This window comes from Lacerta agilis, chromosome 2 (genome assembly GCF_009819535.1).
Source record: "Lacerta agilis isolate rLacAgi1 chromosome 2, rLacAgi1.pri, whole genome shotgun sequence".
NCBI lineage: Eukaryota > Metazoa > Chordata > Lepidosauria > Squamata > Lacertidae > Lacerta > Lacerta agilis.
In genome coordinates, this window is record NC_046313.1 from 28,045,695 (window position 1) to 28,060,714 (window position 15,020).

At 44.8% G+C, this 15,020-nt stretch overlaps 1 protein-coding gene across 1 annotated transcript in view; it reads left to right on the plus strand.

Moving 5' to 3' along the window:
- LOC117040927 (dynein heavy chain 17, axonemal-like) overlaps positions 1-15,020 on the plus strand; it is a 91,000-nt gene that overhangs the window by 7,922 nt on the left and 68,058 nt on the right. Inside the window, 11 exon segments of the mRNA XM_033139056.1 lie at positions 604-712; positions 2,918-3,021; positions 3,141-3,281; positions 4,302-4,445; positions 6,624-6,806; positions 7,816-8,070; positions 8,781-8,950; positions 11,488-11,710; positions 12,258-12,374; positions 13,656-13,742; positions 14,079-14,231. Coding sequence (XP_032994947.1) covers positions 604-712; positions 2,918-3,021; positions 3,141-3,281; positions 4,302-4,445; positions 6,624-6,806; positions 7,816-8,070; positions 8,781-8,950; positions 11,488-11,710; positions 12,258-12,374; positions 13,656-13,742; positions 14,079-14,231 — 1,686 coding nt within the window.

Below are 15,020 nucleotides of genomic sequence, written 5' to 3' on the forward strand. Positions count from 1 at the left end.
TAAGGCAAACGAAACAGTACAGACAAGTCACTTTCTCTCTTTTGCTATGCTAGTTTATTGCTTTACCTAAATCACCCACTAATGTAGTTTGAGGCTCAGCAATTCAGCCCTGCAGCTGCTAAATCTCCTGCTCAGTCTAATCCTAATGCCCCACCATTGATCTCAGTAGAAACTCCTCGTCAGGGGTCCAGACCTCTCTTAAGTGTCTAGGATGGAGTCAGTGCCAATACCAGGTTTTGGAGGGCCTGTGCTTAGTTACCCTCCTTGGGTTCTACTCCCTCAGTGAGTCCACTTCCTTGCCTTCCTTATCACTGACAGCTGCTGCTGCTCTTCCTCATCATTGCTACCACCTGCTTACTGCCTTTCCCTCTCGTCACCACAGTCTGGGCCAGAGGGAGAAGCTGGTGAGCAAGCAACTTGCAATGGTGAAGAGGAGATCTAGGGCCCTTTGCTGAGGTGCAGACTCTTGGCAGATGCCTGACCATGCTTGGTACTGGCCCTGGAAGGGGTTAAGATGAGAAGTGTGTTACCTAAGACAGCACTATCTATCTTGAGCTTCAGCGAGATGAGCTCTGCACACTACCATAAGCTGCTTGCTTTTAGATCAAAAAGACAATTTTGACAGTAGAACTTCCGCTGATCAAGGGGGAGCTGCAAGAAATTGATGTTGGCCTGAGAAAAGCCGAGACCAACCTGTACTGGAGCAATGAAGGTACAAAACTCTTTGTCATTTATTCGTTACGAACTGTAGCCCAACACCCTTCCTTTTTTAGTGCATTGATCAAACGATTGAAGTGCTCAGCACCAGAGTTTGCAAGTTGAAGCCCATCTGCCTTCACACAAAATGGGAACCAACTAGTACCTCTTAAAGGAGGACTGGAGAACCTCTGAGCCTCCAGATATTGTTGGATGGCAAATCCTGCATCTGGGAATTGGATGTAGGCTTGTTCTACCTACTCGCCTTGAAGGAAGTGGTTTGTAGTCTGGGGGCACTGCTGGATCTAGCGTTGTGTCACATCAGGTACAAGTTGCCTCAGGGGGGAGGAACGCCTGCCTGTTAACAGCTCTTGACTAGTGTGCCATTCCTGGATCAGGGCAGCCTTGACATTCTTGTAGTCTCTCAGCTAGACTAGTGTAATGTGCTCTACACTGGGCTGTCCTCGAAGATGGTCCAGAGGTTGCAGCTAGTGCAGAATGCTTTCAGGATTTGCCTCTAAGCTACAGGGCCCAATTTAAGGTTTTGGTATTAGTATTTAAAGTCTTTCCTGGCCTGTCACACAGCTGTTAGTTGAAGCAGCTTTTGCCATACCATCCATCCTTGGCCTTGTGATTTGAGGCGGCAGGGAGCTCTGCAGACTTGTTGTATGGTAACGCGAGAGAAGAACCCCCCCCCCCAAAATACAGTGGAATACCCTTTTTCTTGGAAGTACAGATGGCAGAGGCTGTTGCTGGAATTCTGCCAACAATAAAAAAATCTTATTAACCACAGACCTTTAGTGCACATTAGTAAGATCGCCCAATGCTTCTAGTATTCTCATGCTGTTGTTAATAATTAGTTTAATTAATTTATCATTGTAATCGCTGATGTGATTTTGATGTACAGTGGTGCCCCGCTAGACGAATGCCTCGCTAGACGAAAAATTCGCTAGACGAAGGCATTCGTCTAGCGGAAGGCAGCCCCGCAAGGCAAAAAACCCGCTAGACGAAAATTTTCGCAGGACGAATTATTTTCGTCTAGCGGGGCACCACTGTATTTGTTGTATTTTATATAAGGTTGAAAACAACCCTGGGATTGCTTTGATGGGATGAAGGGCAGCCCACAAACTTTAGAAGTGAATAAATAAATGTCTCCCCGCAAATGCACAGTTCAAGAAAAAGATGTGCCATTGGGTTCACTTATTGCCACCTCTTGCTCCACTTCTTCAATAGCTGCTACTTGCAGGGGGCAGACACACATTTCCACTTCAGCTATATATTACTGTGGAGAAACAGTGCATAGATGTGATCAAACAGCACCCCACCTCTCCCCATACTGTGTTCTTTGGACCAGTAATCCAAAGAGTTCCCATTCGGAATTTTACTGCCTTCATCTTTTGCCCTGTTTGATTACAGTCAGTGTAAGGATGGGAGGATGTTGGTGTCAACCAACATTTTTGGAGATGGTAAAGATGTGTCCAGGGCATCTGTTTACCAACTCCATCTGGTATGCTGACTGAGACCCTACCTGCCTGCGCACAGTCTCGCCAGAGAGGTGCATGCTCTGGTTATTGCCAACTTAGACTACTGCAATGTGCTCTATGCAGGGATACCTTTGAAGGTGACTCAGAAATTACAACTAATCCAGAATGCGGCAGCAAGACTAGTGACTGGGAGTGGCCTCTGGGACCGTATAACACCGGTCCTAAAGGATATTAATAGGCTCCCAGTATGTTTCCGAGCACAGTTCAAAGTTTTGGTGCTAACTGTTGAAGCCCTAAAAGACCTCGGCCCAGTATACCGGAAGGAGCGTCTCCACCCCCATTGTTCACGGAGGTCCTCCTTCGAGGGGCTTCCGCTGGTTCCCTCACTGCAAGAAGTTACAGGGAATCAGGCAGAGGGCCTTCTCGGTAGTGGCATCCTCCCTGTGGAATGCCCTCCCTTCAGATGTCAAGGAGATAAAGAAATACACAACTTTTAGAAGACACCTGAAGGCATCCCTGTATCAGGAAGTTTTCAATGTTTGATGTTTTTCTATGCGTCATATATGCTGTAAGCCAGCCAGATGGGTGGTGTATAAAAAAATAAAATTATTATTATTATTATTAATTATTACTAATATTATTATTATTATGGAGGTTGGATGCTAAAGGCAAAGGGAAGCCTTGGGAGTCAGCTGCTAATTACTATGTCTTTTCCCCCACCATAATAACCTGACCAGATGTTATGGACTATATTCAGGAGATGCGAAATATCTTATATGATTTAGAGACAAGAATTCAGAAAACGAAATTAAACGTGGAGAACATTGGGCAGCTTATGCAGGTGTGTAGCATGTGACAACTGCTGAATTCTACTAGGCGCTTAAAAAACAGAAAAAGATTCTCCTTTATTTTCAAGCTGCAGTCAAAGGGCGTGTTCCATATATCTGGTTCTTCTTACAGGAATGGTCAGCTAGTCCTTTGTTTGAAAGGAAAGACAATAAGGAGACAGCACTCCTTGATCTGGATGGGAAACAAACAAACATCCACAAACGCTATGGCGCAATCAGAGATGCCGGGCAGAAGATCCAGGCTATGGTTGAGGTGAGAAAGAGTGAGTTTTCATAGGAGTTAGAACAGCAGACAGTTCTTTGTAGGGCTTATAACTGGTAAAAAATTTTTTTTACAGATACTGTTCCCAAATGGTCATTCAGTTCCCGTGTGTGTGTGTGTGTGTTTGATTGGCATGTTAATTGTCTCACATTTTCACTTTTCAGCCATGGGCATTTGTTGCTATTCTGCCATTTGCTGTCCACACTGGTGAACTGATGTTGGTGGAATAACGCATTGGGGGTGGGTTTTGTTACTGTTTCTGGTCCCTCCAACACTCAATCACTCCTCCCTCACCCTCTGCTGCCAGAATCAAAATGGTTAGGTGAAGCTCAGGTGAGGAGAAAACGTGTAGGGGTAAAGTAATAAGAGACCGCCCACCCACCAAAACAGCAGCACGTCCACAGAGCAAACCACTCGGCCAAAGAAATGTGCCAACATTGGTGACACTGGATGTATAGCAGGTTGTTTTTCCTTATCAGATTTCCTGCGGTAAGCGAAAATCCAGATTAAATGGGGAAATAATAGTAATACGATAATAATTTATTACTTGTTCATCTGACTTGGCTGACCCAGCCACTCTGGGTGGCTTCCAACAGAATATATAAAAAAGGACACTGGTCTTTTGATAAAGACAACTTAATTTCGATGCTGCAAAACAAACAGCCCCAATTCAAGAACAGACTTGCACCCGGGTGCACCCAAAACGTCTTTAAGTATACTGTTCTGTATAAGCAAGTCCATACGCATGGTGACAGGAAACAGTGAATAATAATATCTGATCATGTATTTGACATCTTGACTACCCTAAGGATAGCTTCTCTCAAGTGAATGCCAGTTCAACGTTCCATCTGGTGGTAGTTCTGACATTACTGGTGTAATTCTGGGAGTTACCCAAATGTTTTATGAGACAACATTAGGCTTTTATCACCATTAAATCATACATCATCGGGAGAAGAAATCTCACCTATCTGTTACAATGCGTATCATAGGTAATGATTTTTCTGTTTGCAGGAAAATGCAGAATTGTTCAAGGCAGACAAGACAACAAGAATGTGGTCTAATTATGTGGAATTCATAGATGACATGATTTTAGATGGCTACTTTAAGTTTATCCGCAAATCGCTGCAATTTCTGCTCAGCAACATGTCTGCTGATGTACGTTGGTGAGCTTTCTGCAGGGTGCGAGGGTATTTGCTGAAGCACCAATTTATCAGTGGATATCATTACCACATGCCAGAGCTCTGCCACCACCTTCTGGTTGCTTAATTTTAAAACTAAATAAATTCAAGCTTTGTGAGCAAAAGAACTAAGGTTTTGCAATAGGAATCAATTAAGCAGGGTGTGTGCATGCAAGCATTTTTTCTTACTAAGACCCGCTTATTCTGGTACAGTGGTACCTCGACTTACGAATTTAATCCGTTCCGAATGCACATTCGTAGGTCGAAAAATTCATGTCGAAAAAAGCGATTTTTCCCATAGGAATGCATTGGAAACGAAAAATTCGGAAAAATTTGTAAGTCGAGTAAACCGCATCTAAAATTCGTAAGTCGAGTAAACCCCATCTAAAACCGCCAACGGATGTCCTTTGGATGTCGAAAAATTCGTAGGCGTGCGAGCACTTTTTTCATTCGTAAGTCGAAAAATTCATATGTCGAGTAATTCGTAAGTCGAGGTACCACTGTATATGTATATTTCTTATTTTTAACTGAGGATTTGGTGGTGGAAGGTAGGAAATTCGCAAAAGGTGTTGGAAGGGAAGTTTGTATAAATTTTAGACAAACTCCACTCCCATCCAGAGACATCATGGTTTCTGAGCATGCCTGTATATTACTTGCTAGTACGTGAATGCTGGTGTCAAATAAGTCCACAACTGTTACTGATTACAGTTGTAAGCAAGTCTTGGTGTAGGCATTGGGTGTGTATTCTGAGATCAACCAGCCTGCCTGCTTGTTGATGGATATTAGGGGTTGACCACTATCAACCCGTAGGGTTGAGCACCCTAGGGCCCCATCTGATCACCTGCTGTAAAGCCCTTCAGCCCCCAAGTTGGGCATCTAGACGAAGGTTACCAGATTGAATCTGGGGACACTTGTTGTTTGCTATGTACATGTGAATATGGAGAAAGCTGTAAATCTGGGGACTGTCCCCGGAAAACAGGGACACCTGGTAACCTTAATCTAGACAGGAAACACCCGTTCCAGACTCCCTTAAGGGGATACCCATTGCCACTGGATGCAGGGGCCCCCACACCCTGCTCTCCTTGACTTACATATCCAACCCAATGCCTCATCTACCCAAATGTTGTGGTGATTGCTCTGAGGTGGGCAGAACTGCAGACAGGTCCAATTAGTCTGCAGGGCAAATTCCTCCCTGGCCCTGAATGCAGCCGCCAAGTAAACCCATAGCAAGGTCCTGCATGGCTATGCCTGTTTATCACCAACCAGGTGGCTTAATTTAACTGTTAGAACAAAGGGACAGGGAGGGGAATCCAAAGAAGGCTGCAGTACCCTCTGCACCACATGGCTAGCTTACGTAGCCCTAAAGGAACTGAGTCTGCTCCAAAGCCATACCCCTTGGGTTGCTCATGATTGGCTTCTGAAGTCTTGGAAGGCCCCCGGCTCAGTGCAGGAGATGAGAAAGAACAACACTGAAGCCAGGAAAGTACACTGCAACTGGGGAGCATTGCCAGGAATTTCACCTCATAAATCCTGGCTTTCCCTTGCAGGGGCGTCTCATCCATAGAGGCTAGTGGCGCCAGGGCGCCACGTTCTGGAGGGCGCCAGGGAACAGGTGGAGGCTGTACGCGGTGCCTCCCAGCATCAGCTCACCGCTCTCGCCCCCCTCTGCCATGCCGTGCCAAAGCAGCGCCGCACCCGGAGCCTCCATCTACCGTGGCCACCGTGGCACGAAGCGGCTAGCTGAGCTGGGAGGCGCCGCTTCCAGCCTCTACCTCTTCCCTGCCGGAGGAGCCGCCCTCCAGCCACTGCCTGCCTCCTCCAGCTCTGCTGGCAGTGCCATCATCCCTTAAAAAAAAACCTCTGGGAAACGGGCGGGGGGCACCACCGGAGGGAGCTTTGCACCACGGCGCCGGATATGCTTAAGACGGCCCTGTTCCCCTGCCTGAACCTTGGAGGGCAGTGGAGAGCTAGCATCATAAATTGCGACGTCAGCCAGAAACCCCGTCAGCCGGAAACCCGTGGGGAATGGTAATTGTATACAAAAAGGGCTAGTGGTTGTGGCCATAAAGGCAGGGAACTGACAGAGCAGTAGTAAACAGTACTTTGAACGCAAGAGTGAAGACTGACTAATAAAGAATGCACCGGTGCATTTCAGGCTGCTGTAGCCCCTTTGTTTGAAGTGCGCATGGAGCTGTATAAAGATGAATTGAGGTATCGTCCATCGCTGGAAGTGGGAGCAGAGGAAGGATTTTTCGAACTGGTGGAAAACCTGATGAACGATATCTACGATACAGCTAAGCTGATACCGCGACTGGCAAAAGGGAAGTCCAGCTATAAGGTTGGTTTGGGGCCTCCGCACAGGGGTGTTAGTGAAGGCTTCTGTGGGTGCTAGGTTGACAACACCCAGTTTCAAGTGACATTCAAACCAGGCCAAGGTTTGTAATGGTACGTAGGATTGATTGGCTAGCATATACTTCATAAGGAACTCGTAAGCATTGCTTTCGGGTCCCTTGTAATGCTCAGTTTAATCATTTTTGTTCACAAGAGAATTCCTGCAAATGTGTCTTATAATGAAAATAAAACACAGGAACATATGTGTCTGTCTACATGCCCAGAATTCTTAGCTGCCCCCAAACTCTTGCCATGCTTGCATCTGACTTCCAAGCAGCTATGTTTTAATGTTCTTTCCATTCTGTAGAAGCCATTTTGGCATATAAGAGATATATAGAGAAAAGAGCAAGTAAATAAATGCATTTTGTTCCAGAAGAAACATAATTACTGTGAAATAATTATCAATTCTCAGTGGACAGAAAGCAAGCAATGGCCATTTTGGTAGGCATGCTTCGGTTTCCACATTTGACTATAGTTAAATATTTTCTCCATATGCTTGCTAAGGAAAACAACAAAGCAATCTGATTGCATACCCTTAGGGCAGGAGGGTTGCAGTTGTCATCCACATATTTCCATTTAGGTTGTAGGCACAATAACTTCTTTAAAAAAAATTAAAAGAAAACTTCAGAATCCCAGGATTCTAGGCAAGCCAGCAAATTTAGTCCTAGAAAGTACAGCTGGGTTGCAGAGTGTGATTTTGACTATTCAGAGTTCCAGGTCACCTGTAAATGCTACAGGGAACATTGGTCAGTCAATGTTTGTGTGAATATGCGAGTGCTGTTAAGTTATCTCTTGGCATGAATACTTTGTTCATTTGGAATCTGATTGAACGTAAGATCTAAAGATCTACCTAGTCCAGCATCCTATGTTCCAGCCAAGATGCCAGTGGGTGGCCCACATACTCAGCTTGTTCTTTTGTTTTCGTGCCTCCATTAATTATTCCCTGGTGCTTTCAGGTTGACCTAGAAGACATGGGAGAGTTGATGGAGATACGAGAGGAGATTGGGAACATTGTGGTCAATGCCATGAAACAAGGTGAAGAATACGAAGATTCATTTGAGAGATATTCGTACCTTTGGATGGATGATCCCCACGAGTTCATGCAGCGCTTCCTCACTTTTGGCCATGCTCTAACACCTGAAGAGCTGGAGTCTCACGCAGAGGAGTACTTGCCTCATGTCGCGCCCACCCTAGACCAGTTTCAGCTCCAGGTGAGGGTTGGAGTATGTCTATACGTTTCATCCAAATTGATGTGTGTGTTGTGTTCTCTGTGGCACCAACTCTGCCTTTATAACCCTACATCATCCCTCATGCAAGTGGGTAACATTGCAATATCCCTGTTGCTTTCACACCTCTTCTGTTTCCTCTTCTCGCCTCCTAGTCCCCATCTTTCCTCAGCAATGCACAATTCTTTGGGCATTTTCACACTAAAGATGAGTAAAATTGCTGTTTCTGCAAAACTGGCATTGGCAGGAATGCAAATAAAATTTCAATGTTCTTATTACACATTTTAACAATCAACCCACACCCAGCACAAATAACTTGGGAGAAGCTTAAAGGAGTTCCTATGTGCCCTGTGTGTAAGTGGTTTTATCCCCTTCATAGCCCTGTATCCCACCCCTTCCTTCAAGTATGCGTATCTTCACTAGGGGATTGTAAGTCCTCACCCACAGAGCAAAGCAGATTAGAATCTACCTGTCAGGGAGGGACACAAACTCTGAACTCAATAATTTGAATAAAGTAGGTTTTCCTCTTTAGGGACTCTAGCTCACAACCAGATGGCTACAGAGGGAACCCACACACTCAAAAGCCATAACCCATAGTGGTCCCATCATGATTTCCAGCTGTTCCCGTTACTGATGTGCAGGTATAAATTTTGCATCACAAGCTATTGCATCTCATCGCCCCCTGGTGTTTCTAGATTGACACTTACGAGAAGCTCTATGAAGAAGTGTCCAAGTTTGAGAATACCAGAGTGTTCAACGGTTGGTTGCAAAGTGACTGTCGTCCCTTCAAGCAAGCGCTCCTGAATACCATCAAACGCTGGAGCCTGATGTTCAAACAGCACCTCATCAACCACGTGACCACCAGGTAGGGTGGGGAATAATTTTGTCAATTTCCAAACTTTCCATTCCTACAGCTCCTCCCTGCATGTACGGTAATCGGCCACAATCAGCCAGTGCTTGGTATACAAACCTACGAATCCATTCCTTGAATCAGCACCTGTTATGTTTTGTGTGAAGAAGCACTACCTTTTGTCTGTCTTGTATCAACCGTCTTTACACCCAGTTTTAGTGGATATGTTATGAGAGAGGGAGAAAAGTGACTTGAGAACTACTTTTATAAACCTCTATCAGGTCCCCCAATTACAAACGCTCTGCTTTGCAACATGAAAGAAAAGGTCAGATCCCAGAGCTGAAGAATCTGGTGTCGGAGGAATCCCAGCTTGGGCAATTATCATATTGGAATTAGCTTTCTAGACATGGGTAACATTTCAGCTGCTGCTGCTGTTGCTTCCATACTGCCCTTCATCCAAGGATCACAGGGTGGTTTGCAGCATAAAACACTGCATTTGACTCACAGTTGTGGGATCAATAATATCTTACTCTCTATACCCATAGGATCTCAGGTTAAACTCTAGAGGTCCAGAAAAATGGCAAGAGGGCAAGATGGAAATGGTTAGAAAGTGTTGCTTAAAACTAGGGCTGCCATATTTTGAAGAGCAAAAAAGAGGACACATTTGCAGTTTATTATTATTATTTTAAATTGTTATTATAAAGTCACACATATACTCCAAAAAGCAATGAGGATCAGAACAGGAAAATAGTTTAAATATTCAGCCAACTCAGTGTTTAGTGTTTGTTTGTTTTTAATTTGTACCAGATACTGAAAGCAGCTCCACACTTGTAATAGTAATTGCATTCACTATGAGTGCATTGGTGTTACATGCATTTATGGAGACCTGATATAATGGTTCATGTATTTGCTACTGTTACGAAAGCCACATAAAGTGCAGAGTGAGTCACTCTGATTGGGCTGGCATAGCCGGTGAATGAGCAGAACAGCTTCCCCACTTGCCAACGCCACTCTTGAGCCCCCAAAAAGGGGGCTCGGATCAACCTCACTTCCCTCCACCCACTGAGCTGGTTAGATACAGGGCACAGGTGGCAAAGCCCCAGGCAGCCTCCACTCCCAGTTACCAGGGCTCCTGGGCATATCCCTCCATGGTTTCCAGCCTCAAGCTCTGTGGATCACGCAACAGGGGAGAAGAACAGCGCAGGGACCGAATCATGTGACAACCAGCTATTGGCCAGCTCTAGTCATGTGAAAGGGGCTAGGCAGCCATTTCTTCTTCAACCCTAAAGACAGGGAAGGTTACAGGTTGGCAGCCGTGTTGGCCTGCCATAGTCAAAACAAAATAAAAAAATCCTACCAGTAGCACCTTAGAGACCAACTAAGTTTGTTATTGGTATGAGCTTTCGTGTGTGAGATAAGCCAAGGTCAAACAGTCCAGGTCAGAAGCCAGCCGAAGTCAGGTATCAGTACTGGGGTCAGGAGAAGCCGAAGTCAGAGACAGTCCAAGTCAGGAACAAGCCAAGTCAGTCAGGAACAAGCCAAGTCAGTCAGGAACAAGCCAAGTCAGGAACAAACCAGGAACACAGGAACAAGACGAGCAAAAGCAACCATGCGCCCAGCACAATAGTTGCAGACGCTGTAGAATAGGGCAGCCGGCTTCCCTAAGAAGCCGGTTCACTCCCACACTTCTTATGAGCTACAGCTGTCTCTAATTGCCGCCTTCGCTTCTCAGCTCGGCGTTCTACAGCTGAGAAGGGAGGAAGAGAGGGGATCGGCTGATTCCCCTCCTGACTGGGACCTGCTTCTGGCCCCACTTCTTCCTCTAGCTCTGGTCTTCCCTCCTCCTCCCTGTCAGCTTCCTCCTCTTCTGAGGAATGCCGCCACCAGTCTTCCCCAGGTACGAATTCCTCAGATTCCTCTGTGGGTGCTGCCTTGTCAGGGGGGGCTTGCCACCACTCCTCCTCATCTGACTCAGCCCTGACACCACTGGAAGGATTTTATTTTTTATTTTGTTTGGACAGGAAAGGTGTATGTATATGTGTACAGTGGTACCTCGGGTTACAAACACTTCGGGTTACAAACTCTGCTAACCCGGAAGTAGTACCTCGGGTTGAGAACTTTGCCCCAGGATGAGAACGGAAATCACGCGCTGGTGGCGCGGCGGCAGTGGGAGGCCCCATTAGTGAAAACATGCCTCAGGTTAAGAACAGTTTCGGGTTAAGAACAGACCTCCAGAACAAATTACGTTTGTAACCCGAGGTACCACTGTATATGCATAAACCCAGGCATTTTGCTATATTTTAAAAATCCACCCAGAAAAAAAGTTTTAAGGCTGAAAAAAAGGTTTGTGTCTGGGAAAAATAGAACATATGGCAGCCCTAAGTTTATTTAATTTGGTGCCTTCTCAAAGTAGTTAGAGGGTGTTATTCCCCCCCCCCCCCGGCCAGGATGCCATCTTCTTTCCATAATGAGAAAGCACTATCAGAAATAAATCCAATGTTTTGTTACATGTACTGTTACCCCAACTGGAACTGATAACTTTTCCATTGCAGTCTTCGGGATCTTTCCACTTTCATGAAAGAAGTCAATGCAGGCTTAACCAAACCTGTGAAGGAAGGTGACTACGATGGGCTTGTGGAAGTGATGGGACACCTGATGAGGGTCAAAGAAAGACATGCAGCTACTGACAATATGTTTGAGCCTCTAAAGCAAACCATTGAGTTGCTCAAACTATATGGAGAAGAAATGCCCGAAGAAATCCATATGCAGTTGCACGTGAGTTATTACAAATGCTTTTCGCTCAATACATATTTGGTCATCTTTCATGTTGCCATTTTATAGTGTAATCCAATGACCTCGCTGCTTTGTAGAAGACTAAATAAAGAAATATATCCCAGGGATTTTTTTTTTAAAGAAAACATTCATATTGGTGTGGGAGGAGTGGGAAACCAGGCCAGAAATAATACATCAGGAAAGTTCATGGGAATGTATCTGATAAACACAATCCGAAAGTGATCACAATGTTGCCCACGATTGAAGCCATTGGGCATTACAATCTATTTAATATTATTAATTTCACTTTGGACGTGCAGCAGCATCATAGCATTTATCCATTATTATTAACAGGGTTGGGGCAGATTAAATTCAGTAATCTGCACATTTCCACAGACCCTTACCAAACCAAAGTGTGTTTTCTCCTCATATTGAGATTTTTTAGATTTCTCCCCTTCTTACCCTTCCTGCATTGGTTTTACCAAGCAGGCCCCCCCCCCACCTCGCAGTGGTCTGAGAGGTTTGAGGGTTCTTCTTTGTTTGCTTTTAGGAATTGCCAGAACAATGGAATAACACCAAAAAGTTATCATTCCAAGTCAAGCAGAATGTGGCTCCTCTGCAGGCAAATGAAGTTACCATTCTCCGAAGGAAATGCCAACAGTTTGAGGTACCTTTTTCTTGCAGTGCAAGGTGTTCTCTGCTTAGCTGGCATGCTGAGCTCCCTACAGACCAAACATTCAGGGAGACCTGTAGGTCGAAGGCACTGACAGATGGGCTACCTACCAACTATAGTCTCAATTTGGCAGCTGTCCAGAATGGACAAATCCATTCTCTCAGTATTCCAATGTTCAGTTTGTCACGTTTTTGCAACTTTCCGAGAAAATTCATCACTGTTTTCAGTGCACATTTCTCCTGATAGACAAAACTGCATATGAAAATGTGTCTAACATACACATTTTTGCAAGCAGTTTTCCTCAATACAATGCCTCTTTTTTATTTCCTAATACATGCATTTTTATCCCTGTTGAATACATTTTGTATGCATTCTTTGGTTGAATTTTGAGAAGTGTGAATTTTGAATGGTAGCTGTGTTTCAGTTTGTGCATTGTTTTGGGAAGTGGGAAGCAGTTTAACAGACTTTTCATTTAACAGACTGCCTCTTCCAGAATCTATTAACACTTCAATAAAGTGATACTTCATTTTTCATAATTTCTCCCCCCATGGGTCACTGTAATAATAAGATCCATGAAGGAGGGGCAGAAGGAATGTCCTCAGGATATTTCAGAAAATTTAAGAAACCGTCCCTTAGAAATTTTTAATATTAGATATTCATAGCATTCAAATTCATTATGTGTTTCTTCCCATTGATATAGAGGAGTGTATCACATGAAAATGCAAACCAGGCTAAATATCTACCCCATCCCTACCAGCAGCAGTGGCTGCCACCTCCATTTCTAATTCTCTCCAGGGCAGAAGCTTAGGTAGTATGTATGGAGGTCCTGGGCTGCCCAGACAACAAGACCCCCCCCCTCTCGGCCTCTCTGATGTGTTCCAAAGGAAAATTAAGCCGTATGTTTGGCACCAGCTTGGCTGCAGGAGTTGCTGGAAGGAGGCGTACAAGATACCATCCAATTCTGAATCTACTTTGTTGTAAGATGCTGTGATGTCACAGCATGTAGTGGGCAGTAAGAACTTTTTAAAAAGAGATGAGGTTGTAGCTCATGATTTGCTAGCGTCTTGTCTTGCCCCACAGCCTGTGTCCCATTGTGAATGTTTTAGGCAGAACCCTCTGCTGCTATTTCTGTAGATGGCATCATCCAGATGGATCATAATTCTAATCTTGAGCCACAGCCAACAAACTCCTGCCTTCCAGATGTGATGCTACGAGATCCTGCTTTAACTAGGATATTCTGCTCTCTCTTCTCCTCCAAACCCCCATCCCCTCCAGCTTAAGCAGCATGAGTTCAGGGAGAAATTCCGAGAAGAAGCACCTTTCACCCATGTTGATCCAGATCCATATAAATCCCTCAATAAGGTAATTTTTTGAAAGTCGGGAAAGTCAGAATGGGCAATATCCATGCCTTCCTCAAGGGATGTAGCAAAATAGCGTTTTCAAAAACCAGCTGAGAAGTTTCTTGGGGGCTGCATATGCATGTGGTTGCCAATGACGGGTAGGGCATATGCCACCAACCATGCGTGAAGGAGACTTCAGTGGAGCAAAAGGTTAATATAGCTTTCCAGGCATCCTAGAGGGTATATCCCAGAAGCACATTGCAACATTACGCTTTCCAGTGCTGTACCCTAGTTGTTTGCTCTTTGCGTTCATCTGCCTGCAACATTGACTAACCCCCTTTCCATTTAATGCTTCCAGCAACAAAAAATGATCACCAATATGGAGAAAGAAATGGAAGCCCTATCCAAATCTGCAGGCTTGTTTGAGGTATCTGTCCCAGATTACAAACAGCTGAAGGCCTGCCATAAGGAAGTGCGCTTGCTCAAGGAGCTCTGGGATATGATTGTCTTGGTAAGACTTTGACCTTGTAATCTTAGGAAATGTCAGGTAGGACAAGTGAAAGAACTCTGCATCCAGATGTTGAATTCTACCACGAGTAAACGAGGTCCAAAACCCAATTGCTCTCATTTTTTTGAGGCTGATTTGAATCTTTTGCACCCCACTCCCTGCACTGTGGTTCCAATCTAGATCAGTGCCACCATGACTGCAAATTACTTTGTGGAGGGGGAGTTCCCGTTGAGCGAATACAAGCTTTTCCCTCCAATGGTGATTGTGTGGGGGACCCAATCCGGATTGGGATCATAACAGGAGGCAGAAGGTTATTGTCCCCCTTGACTCACACCAGGGATCTAATTTGGATTTAGCCCCCCGCACTGACAATTGATAAAAGAAAAAGCTTGCACTCGGAGGCAAACTATGTAATAAATAAAATAAAAAAATTCCTTCCAGTAGCGCCTTAGAGACCAACTAAGTTTGTTCTTGGTATGAGCTTTCGTGTGTGCATGCACACTTCTTCAGATATGTAATAAATGTCACCTGTAGTTTGGCCCAAAGTCTTCATGCTTCTTCATCCAGGGCAGTTCATGTTTAGCTTCCTTTGGAACTGCTTGCCAATTGAGGGAATTGGGAGCGTGTCATGAATGCTATGACAGCATTGTGATAATGGAAGAAATGGAGTTGCGGACCAAAGGACGTTGTTGGCAGATAGGGCAGGAAGTGATTTCCAAGTAGGTTCTGCTCCCAGTACCACTCTGATAATTTCCCCAAGAACAAAGGTAGTAATTCAGCAACTACTGGGTG